At 46.6% G+C, this 20,380-nt stretch overlaps 1 protein-coding gene across 1 annotated transcript in view; it reads right to left on the reverse strand.

Moving 5' to 3' along the window:
• Positions 1-232: 232 nt before the first annotated feature.
• LOC142578642 (vacuolar protein sorting-associated protein 37A-like) overlaps positions 233-20,380 on the reverse strand; it is a 43,991-nt gene continuing 23,843 nt past the window's right edge. Inside the window, exons 7-11 of the mRNA XM_075688072.1 lie at positions 18,010-18,137; positions 14,284-14,342; positions 8,800-8,962; positions 6,939-6,988; positions 233-663 (exon numbers count right to left, since the gene is read on the reverse strand). Of these exons, the coding sequence (XP_075544187.1) occupies positions 589-663; positions 6,939-6,988; positions 8,800-8,962; positions 14,284-14,342; positions 18,010-18,137 (475 nt within the window). The 3' untranslated portion in view covers positions 233-588. The remainder of the gene's footprint in view (positions 664-6,938; positions 6,989-8,799; positions 8,963-14,283; positions 14,343-18,009; positions 18,138-20,380) is intronic.

A 20,380-nucleotide genomic window follows, 5' to 3' on the forward strand; every position in this document is an offset into this window, starting at 1 on the left:
CACACCATTACATTACAAATTATTAGAGATGGAGCAATGGTAAAAACAAAAAAGTTCCATAAGTTGGAATGGAATTCCTGTCTCTACAGAACCATAAAGTCTCAATATTTACTGACATGTCCCTATAGCTCATAACACTGGAAACACAGTATTAGGCACTGTGACTTACCTGTTAGCATACAATAAGTAGAACAACAAATTCCCTTATCACTAATGGTACTTCCAACCAAACTGCAAAACAGCATTTGTTTTATTGTTTGCCAGAGAGTTGTAAAAAAAAAAAGAAAAAGCTGTACGGTTCACTTCTCTAGGTAAAACACCTGGGGCACTTCCTCTTCATATTTCACAGCATCGTCTTCTGTCATTAGCCGCTGCTTTGCATTTATAAATAAGGATTATTTGTCTAAGTATATGTACACGAGTTTTAATTTGCTTGATATAAAAAAAGGCCGCTCTTCTCGTCCACTGAGTGCAAAGACAGGCCTCCCAGGAGCCCACATATAGTATGTACACTGATGAGTGTCGCATGTGCAGCATGACGACAATGCACACCCAGAAGGTCAGCTGACGTGGACGTCTTTGTTCGCATCAGAAACGGTGCCTGTGCAGCTCCTGGAGCTGGGCGTGCAGCTTCTCCTCCTTCACTCGCCGAACGTGACCCAACTGGAAAGAAAAATGCAGGCGCATACACTTCACACATAGTCTCACTCTAATAAGCACCTCATATACCACGGCAAAATACAGTAAACCCTCGTTGCAACATAATCACGTTATGCAAATTAATGCTTCACTATGTATAAAGTTTCACTCTCGGTCCCTGACTAAATATGCATGCATTTTGGTCTGGAATCACAACCCACTGCAAAACAAAGGCCCAAAGATCTCCATTTACCCGTGTCTTGTGTGTTGTCAGAACCCTACCTAGGTCATTGGTTCGGCTCACACTGGTGCCAAGTTGTTTTTAGTTTTTTCATCCACTTTCATTTCCCTTTATCAGTTATAAATTTAAATTAAGAACAGCAAGTAATTTTCCCTATGCTTTCCTTGGCGCTTTGTTATCTCTTAGGTTCATAGTGTTGAGACTAACGAAAATCGAGCCTCAGTTCCCCCCCCTTCTCGTTCCTGTCTATAATTGTAATGTGACCTGATCCTGTGCCATTTTGACTGAGTTTCCCTCTCCTTGGCACTCATTCTGTTACCCTGGCATACACTGGTACTATCTGCTCTATGCATTACATAACCTGCTCAACTCCACTTCTGCCTCATAATGTTCAATGAGAATATACGCTACACCAGCATGCTATCCATGCTGCCATATTGCTTACCTTACACCCGCCATTTTCTAATTCATCGCCCATTCCTAGTTTTTCCTCAAGTTTCCTTGTTATCCTCCCGGTTTCTGCTTCATAGGTGGGCGAGTACTAGTAGAACGCACTGATTATGCATACTTCTATTTTCTTGCTAGGATAATGATACGCTGCTGTATGTGCTTCAATCAATTCTTAATCGTCTACAGACGCCCTTCTCATGATCTGGGTTGACTGTAGAATTTGTAGTAAAAAAAATTTTGACATGGCTTCACAGTAAGCACTAAACAAGGACAGAACACATTTTACCTGAACAATGACAGACAGCAACAATACTCCATTGCAGTGAAATCCACTTTTTGTCTGGTTTCTCTGCAGATGGCATCCCTTCCAATTTATTCTAGATTAAACAAGTAATGCAACCAAACGTGGTAATAAAATGCATGCACAGTGACGTGTCGCCTTTGTTAGTGCACGAAAGGCAAAAGAATCATGTACAGTCAAACCTCAGCACAAAGAACTAATAAATATTACAACATATAACTTGTAATTACTCTTGACATTCACGTGTAGTTAAAACCTCATTCTAACAGACCAGATGGTTCCTGTATATGAATATAAAGAAAATTTTTAGTTCATGATAGTTTACTGACAATTTTGTGCTAACTAGGTTGAAATCTAGTGCCGCGTGCTGCTGCTAGCAACTCGTCTTTCAGCAGTTCAAAACTCCCACGAGCTGTCGACTACTACGCAACATGCCAAACTAGCATGCACTCTCCTGGACATAATGCACACAGCACACCATGCTTTAGCCAACGGTCATGTACTATTACGCCAAAATGAAATACATGCAGCAGAGTGTATAACTTGCTTGCGTTAGCTTCAGTACATACTGTGCCATCTAACCGCAGTTACAATAAACTGCTATGGTGTTGGGCTGCTGAGCACGAGGTCGCGGGATCGAATCCTGGCCACGGGGGCCGAATTTCGATGCGGGCGAAATGCGAAAACACCCGTGTACTTAGATTTAGGTGCACGTTAAAGAACCCCAGGTGGTCGAAATTTGCGGAGTCCTCTACTACGGCGTGCCTCATAATCAGAAAGTGGTTTTGGCACGTAAAATCCCATAATTTAATTTTTTTTTGTTTTACAATAAACTGCTCTACATGTGCAGTCAAGGGTTTTTCTGCCATTTTGGGATCATATTTTATAACAATTCATATCTGCTTTCATTCTTTTTCTCCCTTTGCCACTGGCTCAGGCAAAGCTGTGGCAATGAATGACAAAAATAAAAGAAAATGGAATGGATTGTTACATAATAAGACCTCAGTGGTCGATCAGCTTATCAGCATCTCTGATTTCGTACAATGGTCGTTCTGTGCAATGGCCGCTGCTGGGTGCCAGGATACAAAAAAAAGGTATTTCTTCTCTTGTTTCTTTGTTGCTGTTGTTTAAAAGCACCCGCTTTTGTACAGTGATAGTCTTTTTATGAAATCAAAGGCTTGCAGCGCTTCACCAGCACAATCACAAAATGCTTCGAGGCCTGCTGTGCTACTATACATGTGTGTGCACAATGATGGTCAAGATGGATTAGTGTAGACAATGGATTAGTGTAGTGTGAAGACAGATTAGCGTAGATAGTGGTCTGCATTAAAGTAAGTATAGTTACTTATGATGTGATAGAAGGCACTCTTTCATATTCTGCGCACAGACTGAAAAGCCAAAGAGTGACAATGCACAGGCATTCTATGAAGACCGTGCATAGCTGACAAGCGGCTGGAGCAAAGGACTGCTCCATCACATAGGCAACACCCAAATGCCTGCCGAGCCAGTATGCTGCTGCCACATTTTAAAAAAATTTTTCCTCCATTTCTTGTTTGTTTGATTGCTCCACGTTTCTTCCTCCACATCACCCTTGTCACTCTGCACTCCGATGCACCTCATCGAGAAGTGTGCTCGCTGCCTTGCCTGTCTGCGCGATTTTCCAACAGTATTGTAACCGCTACTTCATCTCACGCGGCTGCACTATAAGCGGTATGCATATACATTGAGTTCTATGGGAAGATCGCTGGGGCAATGGAGTGCACGTATACACAGTTTATTGTTGTTCCCATGGCATGAATTGGCACAGCAAGCTGTCAAGGGTCATCAAAGTTGGAGGCATCCCGCTTGCATTTCTTTCGAATTGACCTGATCGCAATTTTTCTCTTGCCAGCATCTGCGGTATGCTCATAAAAAACGGAGCATATAGAAATGGTATTTTTGTACAATGTGTGGGGTTCTTCTCCGTGCTCTTGGGACAAAGGAACGACAACACAGTAGCGCAAACAATCACAAGGGCATTTATTGCACCTTTCATAGATCAATGCCGGCTAGCCGAGTCGCTATCCACAAAACATGCCGATGGGCGCGCGACAAATCTAGGAAGTCCGACTCAGCGCGACCGGATAGCAAGCGAATATGTTCGCCCCATGCTGGATCCCAACGCCTGGTCGTTCGCGTGTACGGTCACGCAAATGGTGGCACGTTCCAAGGCGGCCACGCAAGACGGTCTCGCAGAAGCATGGGTCGGCGCACGTGTGGCACGGCACGTCCGTACCGCTTGCTATCCCGAATCCAAGAGAGAGCGCCTTCCGCTCCCGCACGCAAGTAACCCCGCCGGTAGCAGCGCAACACTTGCGCCATCTCTCGCGCTGCGCTTCAACCACATCGACCGCCGCGGGCGTCACGCAGGCCACGCGGCGAAGCGGGATTGCAGGAGATAGGGGAAAACAAGATATCTGGGGACGCGCGTGAGTTGCGCATCCCCACACCCCCCCAACCTTAAATCACTACATATTCCGGCGAAACATGTCACATGCTCTAACATCAACGCATGCTTCGCGAACAAGATAGTACATGCAACAGTGGCCGCGCTGAGGAAATGTCCACACGCTGTCCATAACATACGAGCCCACATTGTCCCTGGGTACACCGCTGGCGTCCGCCGGTCACAGCAGCAGCTTTGCAGACTCGACGTCACAATTCCAGGCCAGGACTCCGGAGACGACAACGCAGTAGTCGGTACGAGCAAGCGTCGCTCGCGCCGATGCGCCCTGCTGGCGAGAGCCGCAGTAGCTGTCGGTGACCGCCGGCTCTTTTCTCCGCCGCCGAAGTCGCTGCGCCGAACTCGCCACAGCATCACCATTGCCCGGTGGCTCGATCGTAGTCGGGGCAGCAGCGCAGACGATGTGCAGGTGACGGCAAACCAGGGGTGAATCCAATCACGCTGCGTACACTCAACACACTCTGCAAACACTAAAGTAGTGCAAGGGAGAGGAATTCTGCATGCGCATCGCCCACGTGGTACGATGTTCAACTCGGCTAGCAAAAGATCAGGCAGCTACTCAGATGCTAAGTTCATGTGAATGAAGCTCGCTTCCTTGAGTCGAACGAGTAATTTCAATTCGTGCGAGGCTAAATAGAATGAGGGAAGCAAATTGCAACACCTCAACGCCACGGTCCACCAGGTTGTGTCTCTCCACGTGCGACAGGCAGCTTCGTAAAGCCTTAGGCCTAAAGCATCGCTACCCTGACAACAACCGGCATCCAAAAACAACACCCAAAATGAGCGCAAAACAGGCAGCCGCGAGGAGACGTCAGCTCTGTGAGGTGGTCCTACTCCGCTCGGTGCACACAGCATCCGAGTTGACGGCGCCCACCGTCCCAGACGGTGTCGGAGCGCCCGGTGCCAGGCCGCAATACCAGTCAGCCCGTAGTGGCACCCGTGGCCAGCGGCCACCCGGCTCCCAGAGCCGCGACTTCATCAGAGTCAAAGAGATAGAAAAAGCTATTTACATAAGAAATTCGGACCACCCACGAGGCTTCCGTACTCACTCGCTTCAGGCTTGCCAATGCTCTGCGGGCACTGAGCCTCACTCTCCCAGGAGGCAGACCACGTGGCTCTCGTACCAACGAATGTCATTAAAGAAACACTTTTGAAAAGGCTTAGCATGTTGACATGTTCAAACACACTACAGCCACCGTCGCCTCGCTCAAGAAAGCACGCCGCCAACGCTAGCGTTTAAAATCCGTGCTAGCCCTACGCTTCGGTTCAAACAAAGGGCTCGAACGAAGCAAAACTGTTAAAACTATCGTCCAATGCCCCAAGAGTCCCACGTTGGGCAGCCAGATGTGGAGTGCCCCTCCCGTGCTCTTGGAACAAAGGAACGACAGCACAGTAGTGCAAACAATCACAAGGGCATTTATTACACCTTTCATAGATCAATGCCTGCTAGCCGAGTTGCTATCCACAAAACATGCCGATGGGCGCGCGACAAATCTAGGAAGTGCGACTCAGCGCGACCGGATAGCGAGCGAAAATGTTCGCCCCATGCTGGATCCCAACGCCTGGTCGTTCGTGTGTACGGTCACGCGAATGGTGGCGCGTTCCAAGGCGGCCATGCGAGACGGTCTCGCAGAAGCATGGGTCGGCGCACGCACGGCATGGCACGACCGTACTGCTCGCTGTCCCGAACCCAAGAGAGCGCCTTCCGCTCCCGCACCCAAGTAACCCTGCCGGTAGCAGCGCAACACTCGCGCCATCTCTCGCACTGCGCTTCAACCACATCGACCGCCGCGAGCGTCACGCAGGCCACGCGGCAAAGCGGGATTGCAGGAGATGGGGGAAAACAAGATATCTGGGGACGCGCGTGAGTCGCGCATCCCCACAAATGTGACTTAATTATAACGAGGTTCAACAGTAAATATATAAATGGCCTGCATATTTCAGTGTTCAGACTTTGTTTAAAGAAATCTGTAACAAGCATGTGACGCCCCCTCGGACAAATCTTTGTTGGCCTACCAGGCTCGGTGGCCTTCCATGCTCCGTAGGCACCCTGGCGCACCACACCCAATAAACACCGATGAGCACAGCAGCTCGGCGTACAGTCAACGTTCATCACCACCACGCTGCAGAGCGTCCGTCTAACGGAGGGTGCCTCGAGCCCTCCCTCGTTCACGAACCCGGGTGGATCGTGACAAAATCGAGAGCTAAATTACCATGCAGAGATTCAAAACATGCCACACTTGATAATTTTTTTGTTCAAGAATAATGTTGTAAAATGAGGTAATAAGGATGCATTTCAACCTAATAGTTCTTAATATTGAAAAAAGAAGAATCATTATGTTGCATTGCGAATAGTTAGATAAATATTGCTCACTGTCAAGGTACAGTGTAATTTGATAATACAGCTCTTGATAGCTGTGAGGATGTTACCTCTTCTCCCGGATTTCCCTCCCCCCCAGAATGCTAAGTCCAAAATTTCATTTGAAAGTTCAAAATCTGTAGCACATCCTATCTTTAGTGAAATTGAAGGCATTGATCAACGCTGCTTATCAACTGTATCTCAAGATGACCACCAGCTAGTTTAGATTATAATTCTTTAGCATGGCAAACTGGGTTGAGTACGTAACATTCTAACATTAGCAATGCACAAGAAACCAGACTCTACAGAACCCCATCTCAAGCAGCCATAGTGTTGGGTATGCGGGTTTAAAGAAACAAACTTTACTGGTTACTTTTCTTTACCAGTGTAGGCTAAAGTTAGCTCAAGAAAATGAATGGGTGTCATAAGACACAAAGCTACTCACCATTCTTACTTCCATGAACTTCGAAAGGAACAGATCTGTGCTTAGTTTTCCTGGAAAAGAATAGACAAGTGTGTTCTACAAGTCTGTATACACACACGACAGTCAAAGCATTGCTGGCACTCTAATGGATGAATAAAGCAGCAGCAAACACTTGCAGTTAAATGACAGTTGCTGTGAACAGCTTTCCAGCTACATACTGCCAATGTGAAGATATCATCAACACAGCATGAAACAGTACTTTTCATCGCTCACTGTCAAATTCAACAACATAGATTTTTCTTTCTCATTCAAATTTGCATTTAAATTTGCGATAATGCAGAATAGAGCAGAACCTCGTTGATACATTGCTGTTACGTATGTTTTCTCGGCACAATTGAGAAAACAAAAAAATTACCCAATAGAGTTATGCTAATTTTTTACCGATTCATATGTTCTCGGAAAACATAATTTTTTGGCACCAACGTTCAGTACGTCACCAAATTGCGATCATATGTTACGTTTTCACACCGCTAGATCCCACGTAAACAAGAAAATGCGTGACGCGTACATGATTGAGAATGGTGTATAGCTGCCCACCACGGCAGCAACACCGCAATACTCTCACACCCATCTCGTGTGAAAACGCGGCGTGCACTCAGTTTCTCATTTCGGTACTAGCAAATCTTCTTCGAGGTCGTCGCACGCGGCATTTACAGCTACCACCACCAATCCTATTGCGATAAGCACCTTCGCCTATTTGTTTCATAGCGCATGGTACCGTTGGAAGCGTAGCGCACACTTTTAATAGGGGATGACCAAAATGCGCCATGGTTCCTTGCTGCAGACTGCGTTCGAATACGTTTTCTGGCCGCTAGATCCTATGCGAACAAGAATAGGTGCAAGGTGTACGCGATCAAGAACAGTATATAGCTGCCCATCTCATGTGAAAACGATGGCGTGCACAATTTCTTATTCCGGTACCAGCATATCTCTGCCCGGGTACGTCGCACACCGCATTCACAGCTATCACCGCCCAACCTATTGCAATAAGCATCGTCACCCATCTATTTTACAGCGCGTGATGCGTAATGCCATTGGTATCATACTGCACACATTTAGCAGGCAATAACCCAAATGCACCGCCGTTCCCTGCTGCAGGCGGCACGATGTGGCCATCACGTTTCACTTTGGCGGTATCCGGCGACGCGCACCAGCTAGTTTCGCTGCGCTTTCCCGCTGCTCTCTTAGAATACCACGCAGGAAAACAACAAAAGGCATCTCGGGCTGCTGGAGCACCACCAGCTCGACGCGTGTCGGCGTCTCGTGACACAGTGATCCCCGCGACACTTCGTATTACGTAGATGTCACAATAGTTGAGTCTGTCGATTTTTTTTTTTGGCTACTTCGGATCGTACGTTTTCTCAATTAGTCGTTTTTTCCAAAACGTATGAACAAGTTTCTACTGTATTTTGCAGCCCCTTTCTTGTAAGCAAAATCCATCAGTTACTGTACTTATTTGCATAAAAGATCGCATTTCAATATAATGAAGTTTTGCTTTAACAAAGCAAAGTGCTGATTTTATTGACTTCATTATACGTATCAAGGTTTAACTGCACTTACTCTATCTTCTGATAACATACCTGTATGTATTAACATAGCAAAACACTATATTACATGCTGATCTAGCATAACTAGAACAGTAGGCAAGAGCCAGATGCATCTTCAAGGTGTCTTGGCTTTCCTAAAAGATATGCCAACACAGGGCCGCATGCCTACCATGCCGTCACTTAAGTTAAATGCAAGAATGGCTACCAAGCTACTGACATCCCGTGCAACTGACAGGAGGCAGAGAAGCACTACAGCAACAATGCAAGTGGCTAACCGTCGAGAAACTGCTGGGCGATGGTGTCGGCCTCCTCCTCTGCAGCCTGTGTGGCCATACGCAGGTTGTCCTGCAGTGTGGACGGGTGGAAGGCCTGCATCTGGGCCTCCAGGACCTGGCTGTTCTGCTCAAACTCTTCCTTCAGCACATTCACCTCATCTACCTGCACACATTTTGAGGCGTGTCACAACCAGTACACCAGCACCTCTTCACAACTCCATGTGCACACTCGTTTCTCCTTGAATTTAGTGCATGTTCTACATGGCAAACAGAGCAGACAGGGCAAGATATATTATACGAATGGGACAAATATGCTATCAAAAATATTTTATTTGGTGTCATATAACATACGGGACAGAAATGGCATGTAGTATGACAAGAACAGTATGATAAGTATGATAAGAACACAATGCTAACTGTAACTTACTTGGCCAGCTTGCAAGAAAATGTAGGAAAAACTAACATAATGAAAGGAAAGGCAGCATATGACACAGAAATAAAGAGGCAACCTGTTTAAAGCTCAAGAAAGTAGCGAAGAAAATTATGAAGAAAGGTTTGCAAATGCATGAAAATAACCCAGGACACAGCCGCAAAACAGCATAAGAAGTAAAGTTCGATAAAACTTGCCAGCCAGGTGTGCCATGTGAAAACTAACAGTACAGTCTTGTGTAGTGCAGCTTCTGCGAGTGCCGGGCCCAAATAACCCGTGCTGTCGCTTTCTGTGTCGTCCTCATGACTGTCGCTAGTCGACACTTCGGCAACAGCAGAGGCAACGACGGTGAAAAGTCAAACCTCGTAGCCAACATCTCTTCGCTGTCGCAGCAGTGCTGCCAAGCAACTTCTTCGCATTCCAAATGCCACACGCCATAGTCAATAGCAGATGCCTGTCGCGTGCCAGCGCCAACTTCTTCGTGTCACGTTCGATAGCACGAACAATGTCTCATTTTTCTTCTATGCTGAGCACCCGGCGTCTTTTTTTATCCAAGCTTCGGCATGACGCAAGTCCTGGATTGCACGATGCCACAAAACTCTCTGGCACGGCACCAAAATGATGTTGATGTTGATGTGGCTTCACACGCAAATGCACACGGCGCTTGGAGGCTGTTGCTTCGGTCTCCGGGGCTTGTTGTTCTGCCGGGCTGCCTGATGGGGATGACGCACCGCCGTGTTTGTGTGACGAAAAGTGGAAACACTACATTTTAACCGATATGTACACAATAAGCTGGTACAATTTATGCGGATACAAAACACATTATGTCCAATGGCTGCTGAGTCAGGGATTTCACTTTACTACTTTTAAAATTAAACTACTTTCTAAGTGGGTACGGTTTGATGAGGTTTTACTGTACTGTGACAGGACACGGCGGGTGCACAGGTGCATCATTAAGCAATACATACCGTGTCCCATGACAATCCACCTTTTTTATGTTTCTGTGCTACCCTCTGATGCGCTGGAAACACTCGCTAGAAACATTCTTGAAGGGCGCCGGGTATTTTGCCGGTTGATTTCTGTACCTGTGTCCATGTTGCGTATGCATTGATTGTGCGTTTCATGGATCGAGATTAATTATTAATGGTTTCTTCGGGGCAGCATGTTGTTCACTCATCGACTACTGAGTAAACAGGTCTGAGTGTGCTGTTGTGCTAACAGTGCGGCTGATAAAGGCACGCTGAGTTCCATCTGCCAACGCGGCTGCCTTGGAGTTTGTTGTCGCTGATGTCTGCGCTTGTACATTGCTTTTTGTATTCCTTTTACACATTCAATAAACATTTCGATATTCAAGAAGCCTTCGAGCACAGCCTTCCACGTTAGATTTGCCAAAGCGGTGCATTTGTTTAAAGGGACACTAAAGGTTACCAGAAAGTCAAGTCAAAGTGGTAGAGCAATGTTCTAGATCGTCTAAGGCGTCAATATAATCACGAACAGAGCTTTAGTAACCGAGAAATTGAGGTAAATGCATGACACGATTTGAGACCCCCCCAGCGACATTCCGGTACTAGCCCGATGACGAAAGCACTCCTCATAATTTGTGTTGCTAATACTCAACTACTCATATTAAAAATATCATTTCATTCGATTATAAGACAAGAAGAAAATGCTACTTGTCTACTTCTATTTGATTCTAAGAAAAAATAACATTTTGACGTTACCCTTCAGTAGTATGGGTGGTCGAAAGGTTTCGTTTTTACTCGACTCTGCGCGCTCGACTCTGCGCCGCGCACGCTTTGGAGTTTCAGTAGTTTCGTTATTGCGTCGTGCTGTGCGGGTTCTGCTGGCTCGCGAAACTTTCATTTCGAACAAGCAGTGAGGATGCCACTTCCTTGTGATGTCGTGGGAAGCCCTCATTGCTTTCCCGCTCCGGAGAGCCGGTGTCGAGGCCGCCGTCGTAGTACGCAACGACGCCGGCAGTGCGAGCCCTCAGCAGCAGGTCGCGCTCGTCAGTGCTCAAATCGCTGAAGTTGAGCCCAGCATCGCGAGCCAATCTGTCGTTGTCAGGGTCCGTTGTGACGAGCGTCGAAGTTTGCGTCATATTGTGTCATAGAATAAAATACCAGCTTATGGTCGCGCGTTTCTCCTTCCGCTAGCCACCATACTCCCGCTTTCGCTCTGCTGTCGGCTCTGTCTTGGCTCTGTTTCTGGCTGCACGTTTGTGTTTTGCGCAGAAAAGCCATAGCGCCGTCTGCGGACGCCGTTCTACTCACCGATGGCGCAACGTCACTATGAGACCATGATGTCAGTACTCCTCGATCGGAGGGCGGGCAATTTGAACTGCGCTAGAGGTACGCGGACGCTTCAGAACGCATTTTCTTTTAAAATAAGTGTCTCCTTGGCACGGAACAAGCGTTTCGAGGTTTCTGGGATGGTATTTCAACAGTCCACGCTCACTTAATAGTAACCTTTAGTGTCCCTATTCAAGAAGCCTTCGAGCGCAGCCTTCCACGTTAGATTTGCCAAAGCGGTGCATTTGTTTAACATATACAGCTTCAGATCGCTGTTAGCTTCGGATACTGTGGAAACGGCGCACTGCTGATATGAAATAATCTCAAAATGTAGCAACACATACATATCTGTGCATATGAGCCGCGTTGTTCCACCCTGAGATGAGTCAATTTGAGTGGCCAAGCCACTTAAACAACTGCAACTGTGGTCCAGACATATATATTGCGGGCCGTTAATTTTGATTGTAACTTTTGTTTAACTTCATCACACTTACAGTTTGCGCATGCCATAAAGTATTATTAAAGAAAACTGTGCTTGGCATAAGCGCTCGCTTATAGGCCGTGTAGTTCTCTAGCGAAAATGCGGATGCCATCGCTGACACCATTGGTAACTGAGCGAGCTTATGCTGCTGTACCAAATGCACTGTCTCTTCTTTCCCATTTGACGTATAGGTAAACAGTGCCTTTCTGGAATTAAGAAGTGTGTCAGCATAACAACATGTACAGGCCTACCATCAACCTAGTGAATGCGACTGGCAGTGTTTGTGAACGGTGACCAAAGTACAAGATGTTGGCACAGCACTGTGTCATCGCTTGCCGCTTATTGTGTACATGCTGTGCAAAGTGAAGAATAGTTGATATCAAATCTCTATAGGACCACAACTCAACTATGAGAGCGGTTTACTCCATCCTGACTGCTTATTTTTTAAGTTCAGGTCCATCGGTAGTGCGTGCACGAGCTCGACAGGGTCAGGCCTAGCCCAACCTTCACTAAACAGGATCAACATTGGCTCAAACTTCATGTGCATGGCTTGAGAAGACTGAAGCTTGTGCATCTCAACTTTGAAGCTATGTTGGTGCATTTTGAGCGTGAATAATTATATGTACAAGTGAATGAGCTGCAGCTATTGCCTTGTCGGTTCAACGGCCGATCGCGAGGGGTTCGGTCGATCGATCATGGTCGGTAAGCTGATTTCGTTGGCGTTGTCGACAAGAAAACCCGTAGCGCTATGAGAACTCATGCCCGTTGGTTGCGTCGTTGTCGGGCTATTATGATCAAATGGTCTCAGCAACACAGTGCTGAATACGCAGCCAATGATTAGTGTCAGCACCTCTTCGGTCTCGTATCGACCCAGTGTTACTGCACCTTAAGCGAATATGTGAGGTCAGGCACAAGCTGCCACTAGCAGCAAGAGAGGGTCGACGCTGCAAGAAGACTGCGTCAGCAACGTGATGTTTTTGAAGTGTCGCCCAAGTGTAATGCAGGGGCTAATCGATAAATTTGATAGCCGTCAATGCAAGGTGGCAACTACGTGGTTCAAGGTGCAGTCCGGACGAAGCCCTGGCCCCTTTCTGTGGAGCTGTAGTCTTACGCTACGCACGTTTTCGACACCGCACTGACGTAGAGGTATAGACCAGTGGGTACCAACGTGGTACATGGCACAAGTGTTTGCTGCAGTGAGCGTCCGAGCGCTTTGTTTTTTTCTTTTCGGGGTGCTTTTCCCCAACATCTGGCCGCGCGATCGCGCGCGCATCCTTTCCAAAACGTTTCGCGACTAATCCGATTGGGCAGGGCGCATGCGCCACCGCGCCGTGAAAAAGACAAATTGCACCTTCCCACACTTTGTTAAGCTTCACTGCGTAAAATTTCTGTATTGAGGTGAAGCTGACTTTCGGGACCCGTCATTATGCAACGCACCATGCTTTCCAAGCTTCAAGGCCAATCGCAAAGATTACAAAGGCGCAGTCAGTGCCATTGCTCACAGCGTCGAATTCTTTCAATGAAAAAACACGGCACCGAACGGCAAGAAGCTTAATAGTAAACGTCAAAGCAGCTAGGCCTAGCGTTGCCGCGGTGATAGCTATTGTAGATTAACAAACAGAGATGGGCTAGTTGGTTGCTAGCTTAATGGAACATGGTTATAATGGCGCGTTTTGAGGACAGGACACAGAAAGAATGCGCACAGGACAGATGCCGAATGCACACAGGATCAGTGTCTGTCCTGTGTGCATTCTTTCTGTGTCCCGTCCTCAAAACGCGCCGTTATAACCATGTTCCACCATGCTACCATGGAGTTTCATACAATATTTACTAGAGGGAACCCTGACGCTAGTGTCTATGAGAGCTGCAATGGGAGTGCTTGACCCAGCATGGGAATTATGGGAAGTACATGGATTTGCCTAAGCTTCGTCCTTCTGGCTTTAAAGAGCTTCGTGACTTTGTAAACTCGTCATTTTCAACAGTGTACTGCGTAATAAATAACAGACATTATTAAAATTGCTCAACGGCAGAATTCGAACACAGGACCTCTAGCACAGAAGCCTGATGTTGAAGCCATTAGGCCACGGACGCATGCATCGACAAGTCCCTTGGATGTAACCTTTGACGGCAACCGCAGAGTTGGTCCACCTCTCGGCACTGCTTGGATACACTCATAACAAATCGGTGCCATAAAGGTGCATTATTCTCACAGTGACCATATTCAGGAAAGCACACATGAATTCACTTGCTTGAGAGGCATTAATGTGACTTTCTTAGCTCACCTTTTGTAAGAGAAGATGTTTGCGTTGTTCCATGGCAGGCTTGAGTTCCAGCGTCTGTCCTGGGTAGGGAAAACGTAAAAAACATGCCGCATGAAAACCTATTTACAAATACAGTAGCTTGTGGCGCACTTTAAAAATATCCCAGCTGTAAAAAAAGGCATCACATTTTCATGTTCAAGCTTATTAGGGGCCACTAGGTGATTTTATGGACTGGCTTGGAGTTGAGGTACTGTAGTGAATCCAAAGCATTTCTCAAAATTTTAACAATGACCTACATTCTCTAGAGAGCCAATTAAAAGTATAAAATATATATATGCAAAATGCCTCATGCCCAGGCAAAAATGTTTTACTAGTATGTTCCAAATAAAAATGCAGAACTGAACATGTTTGGTAGGTAGTACAAATTAGGAAGGTTCAGTATTCCAGAAATTTTAGTCGGAGTACTTTTTGTTTTAGGGAAGAAAAAAATTTTCATAAGAGCATCCGCCGTGCCTCAAGGCGTCAGACTGCAAGTCTGCTTCACTGCACGGTTGCTCCTCTGGGAGTGCTGCCGTCTTCAGTTGTTGCCACATGTGCAGCTATGTAGGGCAAAGAGTAGTATACTGTGTTGAGTTACCATGGTTTATGCAGCCTCAAAACAGCGCGGTGGTCAAACACAAGAGTTCAGAAGGGCTGCTGACCACAGCCGCCAAAGCTACCTTGCAGCCTCTTTAATTTGCAGGATGCTGCCCTTCAGCATGGCCACAACTTGTTGCTGCTGTCAAGCTACTCGAGGAAACTAAAATCAGCAGCGGTAGATTAAAACTGATGGGTGCATGTACACATAAACCATAACTGTGCATGGAAACAAATTGGTGGAGGATGCTGCTTCAACAAAAACCTCCACAGGCTGAGACAAAACAATTGTTCTCGCGGAAAAAGACAAGTATCAACAAAGAGAGGGCAACAGGACACATGCTCTCTTCACCTGTATTTGTTATTTCCACAAGAACAATGTTTCATCTCAACTCGAACCTAGTGGAACCACAACTCTTTTTACTTCATGGGCAGCTAGCGACTGGGTGGCTCTAGAGGGACGCTGAAGGCAAATATTCAGTCAATATAAGGCGATATAGATTAGCGCTCAAGAATCTCTAAGACATCAATATTATTGTGAACAGAGCCTTAGTAATCGAGAAATTGAGGTAAATGCAGAACATGATCAGAGACTACCCCGGGACTTTCAAGTACTTGCCTGAGGGTGAAGGCACTCCTCATTTAAATTCTGTCACTAGTACTCAACCACTTGTTATAAATAACATTACTGTATTGATTACAACACGAAAGAAAATGCTGCTTGTCCAGTTCTATTTCATTTTTAGAAAAAACTCATTGACATTATGCCCTTGACAATAATGCGAGAGGTCAGAAGGTTTCATTGTCGCTTGACTCTGCACCGCCTGCACTTTTGCATTTCAGTAGTTTCGTTGTCATGTAGTGCAAAGGCGGAAAGCTTTAATCTTTCGGGGGGGGGGGGGGGAGGGGGCACCAGCTTTCTGAATTTCATATATCGCACTTGAACAAACTTTGTGCGACCTTGAAAAATTGTTCACTGAAGTGGCGGCCTTATATTAGAATTTACAAGACCTCATAGTAGGAGACAGTTCAATTTCACAGCCTGAGTCCTCAGCAGATTAACACACGGGCATTGTCAATCATACAAGAAATATCTGGGCAGTCACTTCCATTGTGAGCACAGGTTGAAGTGAGGCGATAAGCCTCCTCATTTCCAGCAATACCCACATGCAAAGGTATCCACAGGCAGTGAGGCACACTTCATGAGAAGTAATTTTGTCAGCGGACTCTATTATGCTGCGGAGATTTGGTCTATTGGCATCCTTTCTCAACAGCCTGCTAAGGGCAGCACGGAAGTCTATAAGGACAATGACCTTCGATGTGCTCATTTCTTCCTGTACGTACTTCAGAGCAATATCAATAGCTGCCAGCTCCGCAGTTGTTGATGAGAATGGATGAGGTATTCAAAACACCCTCCTTATGTCAGTCGAAGGGCAAGAGAAAGCTGCTGCAGCCCTCTGAGCAGTGCTGCTTACCGATGCGTCCATAAATACTTTAAGATGGTCTCCATATTTTCCAAATAAGTGCAGTTGGGCCAACTGGAATAGTGCCAAAACAGGCTAGTCAGACTTTTTGTGTATCTCAGGAATCGAAAGATGAATAGGGAAAGGGCATTTGTTGTATTCCTTTGGATTCGTCGGTGACGTAGTATCATCTGAACTGCCAGCAATAGCAATGCTTCCACTTTCCCCATGCGAGAGAACAGTCGCTGAATCAGCCGGTTAATAAGTGTTTGTCCATTTGATGCTTGATGCAGATGCTCGACGTGATCTAACGCTCTCTGGTCTTTGTAGCCTCGGGGTGAAAAAAAAGGACGCAAAGCATATTGAAGCGAGGGGAACATACAGCAACATATTTATTCTCTAGGCATAAGCTATCCATACCTTTAGAAATAATTGTTAATTGGCTATCTCCTTCGCTTTAAAAATATAATAAACTTTGTCGTGTGTATATATTTAAATATATTGTATATGTGCATGCTATTTACAGTGGAAATTTAAAACAAAGTTGAAGTGAAAGAATACGGATGAGGCAGCGGCCGCTGGTACTTCTAATGCACTTGTCCTCCTATTGTCAGGATTTGCAGAAATAAAGCAAAATATGAATTATAATCCATGCAGGTCCGAGCCAACAATGATGCAGTAAGCTATTAGCCACAATAAAATTATAAGTGGGAAGGTTGAGGCAAGTCAAAAGAAACGTCAAATGATGTGGGTGACAAAACTCTGGCAATGACACGATAGTTGGGGGGGGGTGGGGGGGGGATAGGTTTAGGAATGGCTGGGAGGGGGGCACAGCTCCCCCCCCTCCGAAAAATTCCGGAGGCGCCTCGGGCCACGGAGCCCCCCCATAGTTGGTGCCTATGGCGTAGTGCTACGTTGGTTTTGTTGGCTCACGAAACCTGCGCAAACTGCAAGTAGCAGAGAATTCCATTTTCATGTGGTGCTGCAGGATGCTCGAATGGTCCACGCCACTTAACCAAAAGCAGCTGCAACGGCGAATCCACCTTGGCTCAGTTTTCCCATGGCCACACAATTGCGTTTTGTACGAAAAACCATACCGCCATCTATCGGGTGCTGTTTTACTCACTGACGACAGCAAAGGGCTGTGATGGCATATGCAACGTCACCAATCCCCGTTTTGGTGGCGAGAGATTTGAATTGCGATAAAGGTATTTGGACCCTTCAGATTAATTTTTTTTTTTGTAAACTAAGTCTTTTTTTTTCTTTTTTGCACGAAACAAGTGTCGCGAGGTTTCTGGAATCGCATTTAAACAGTCTACGTCGACTTAGTATTTGCCTTTAGTGTCCCTTTAAAAGTAGGACTGTTACAGTGATTTCAACCAAACAAACAGCAGCGCCTTTAGAGCATTGGAAAATGCTGCCTTTCACCTTGTGGAATTCACTGCTAGTAGTAGCTTTTCTGCACTTTAATTATGAATATATATTGTGAGCTGCACTGCACACAGCAAGAATCCACATGAAAAATATTGAAGAGCACTCAAGACTACTGCCATCAAGCCTAGTTATTGCTTAGTACCCAATGTTGTGAACACTGTCCAGATGGAAGCCAAAATAAAATAAAATAAACAAATAAGAATAAATAACTTACGTGCCAACTGTTCATTTTGCGTCACCATGAGCTGTCTGATTTCCTCGGAGCGCAACACCTCAGGTAGCTGCTCCACAAACTCTTGTAGCTTGCTGTCTTCTTTTAGAAGCTCTTCTAGTTGGGAGTTGCTGCAGAGGGAGAGATCAAATTATTTTCATACCGCATGTTCCATGCAGGACAGTCCGGTGGTAGCAAAAACCCAGACAGTCATGGTGATGACTGAACTGTATTAGTAGCACATCCCTATGAGGTAGCTGTAGCACTACTACAGTGTACTAGAAGGCTTTGTAGTGGGCTCACTTGTCTATCCTTCCAATGCTCTCCACTGACGTGGCCGCTGTCGCCTGCCAGTGCGCCAACTAGAGGCACTGCAGCAGCTTCCTCCTGAACTCGCCAGTCTGCTCGCCAGTTTGTCTCGCGTGCGTATGGTTCTTTGTGCTATGCTACGGTCAGATGTCTGCGACTTAGTTGCTTGCTGCCGGCTTCTTTTCCGTGTAGTGCCTGTCTCTGCGTGTTGCCCACGTTACAGATGTGTCCTAGGTAGGTGAAAATGCCTAAGCGTCATTGCAACTATTGTTCCGTGCCCGGGTGCCGTACAGGGTACAGCCGCGTGAAAGGCGCACTGAAGCTGTCCTTGTTCAATGTACTGCAAGACGAAGACCGAAGAAAGCAGTGGGTCATTTGGGATGTTGCTTGGCTTCTGCAAGCTGTTCTGCTATGTTCTTGCAAGATGCACCTGACCAATGTGTTGTACTTATTACTGTAAATAAAGTGTTTATAAAGTGTTTATACATGCTCCGAAAAATGCTCCTTTCTTTCGGCGAAATTTGCATATCCATAATTACTGAAGAAATTGGTCTCCAAGCCTGCATGGCAAGTTTACTTTCCTGCAGCCGCGTAATGTACCATGGCAGTTTAACAATAAAACCTGATGCTTTAGAGCAAATGGCATGACCTTTGACCCTTTGCGTATGATGACACAGGCAAATTAAACCTCCCACGAAAGCGTAATGATTGCAAGAACGAACTGGGCAGACATTCAACATCATCGCGGGAACGACGTGCAATCTTTTCCATCTGCAGTGGTCCGGAGAATCGCACTTTTTTATTCCTGACAAAGTGTCAGGGTACCCTACAAATAATTGCACGCTCGGCAGCGCAGAAACCGGCAGTCTACTTCGAAGTGAAATAACACCGCCCGCTAGGCAGCCGCCATGTCCCGGAGCTACTGGAACGAAGCTTCAGAAGGAACCTCTTGCGGCGCCCCCTCTTGGCGGCAACATTTACGCCCTCCTCTGAGCCCACTACAAAGCCTTCTAGTACACTGTAACACTACAGTGAACGCTCTTCGGTCTGGGACAGGACGATCTAGTGAGGCACCTCCTGCCTCTAAGTATAGTGCCAGCATGAGTGAGCACTTGCTCATATTCCTAGACAATGAGTTGGCCACCTTTTATTCCCCATCAGCAAAGCTGCACTTGTTCCCTACTGGCTGTACATATACACACCTTTCTCTGGGATTTGTGGTACGGTGGCAACAATGGAATAAAGACAGAATCACAACAACACATGAAAGGAGGCACCTCAGACAGCTTTAAGACTTATACATCCACCACTGAAGTTTGATGCACCCACGACTGGCTTTATTACTTGGCGACCTGTTCACCGGCGCCGCCTCCGTAGCCCCCGATTTCTTACTGCTTGTTTAGTTCATTCTTAGTTCGCCCGACCGCCGCTGCTCTCCGTGGCGCTACAACTTACCCCCACGCCGAGTGCGGGCTGGCGTAGCGGTAGCAGTGGCGGCTTCCTCGTTGTGTTTTTGTGCGCGTCTCAACACCGTGTTTCCGGCTGTTCTGATTGCTGCCCGCATACGTGCCAAGAACGCAATTACTGCTGAGAGCCTGAACATTTCGTGGGCAGTTTCGAAGCCTTCGAGCCAGCACACTGGCAATGATTGCTGGCTTCTTGGTCAGAGCCGTGCAAGATTGCATTGCATGTGAGGGCTGCCTGAGTAATTTGAGGGCACCAGCTTCTCAGTCTACCACTACTGCCATCATAGCAGGCATGGACCGGGGAGGGCTATCGTACCCTACCTTAGCTTTCGTAGGGTTCGTCAGCCGCCTGGAAGGTGCTGCATCAAGTTTGGCTCCTGTGCTTGTTAGGGGGCCAACGCCGCTTAAGAAGTTTGCAGACCTAGTGCTGCCGTCACTCACAAAAAATCCGCTGTTTGTGTGCTCGAAGGACACCACAGAGCCTCACAGAAGGGCACTGCTAAAGCTGATTGTCCACAAGTTTATGAGGCCATCTTTGTCTAATTTTGCCTCTGATCTCACAGAAGTGCACGCCAAACGGAAATTAATTAATGCCAAAC

Source organism: Dermacentor variabilis, chromosome 4 (genome assembly GCF_050947875.1).
Source record: "Dermacentor variabilis isolate Ectoservices chromosome 4, ASM5094787v1, whole genome shotgun sequence".
NCBI lineage: Eukaryota > Metazoa > Arthropoda > Arachnida > Ixodida > Ixodidae > Dermacentor > Dermacentor variabilis.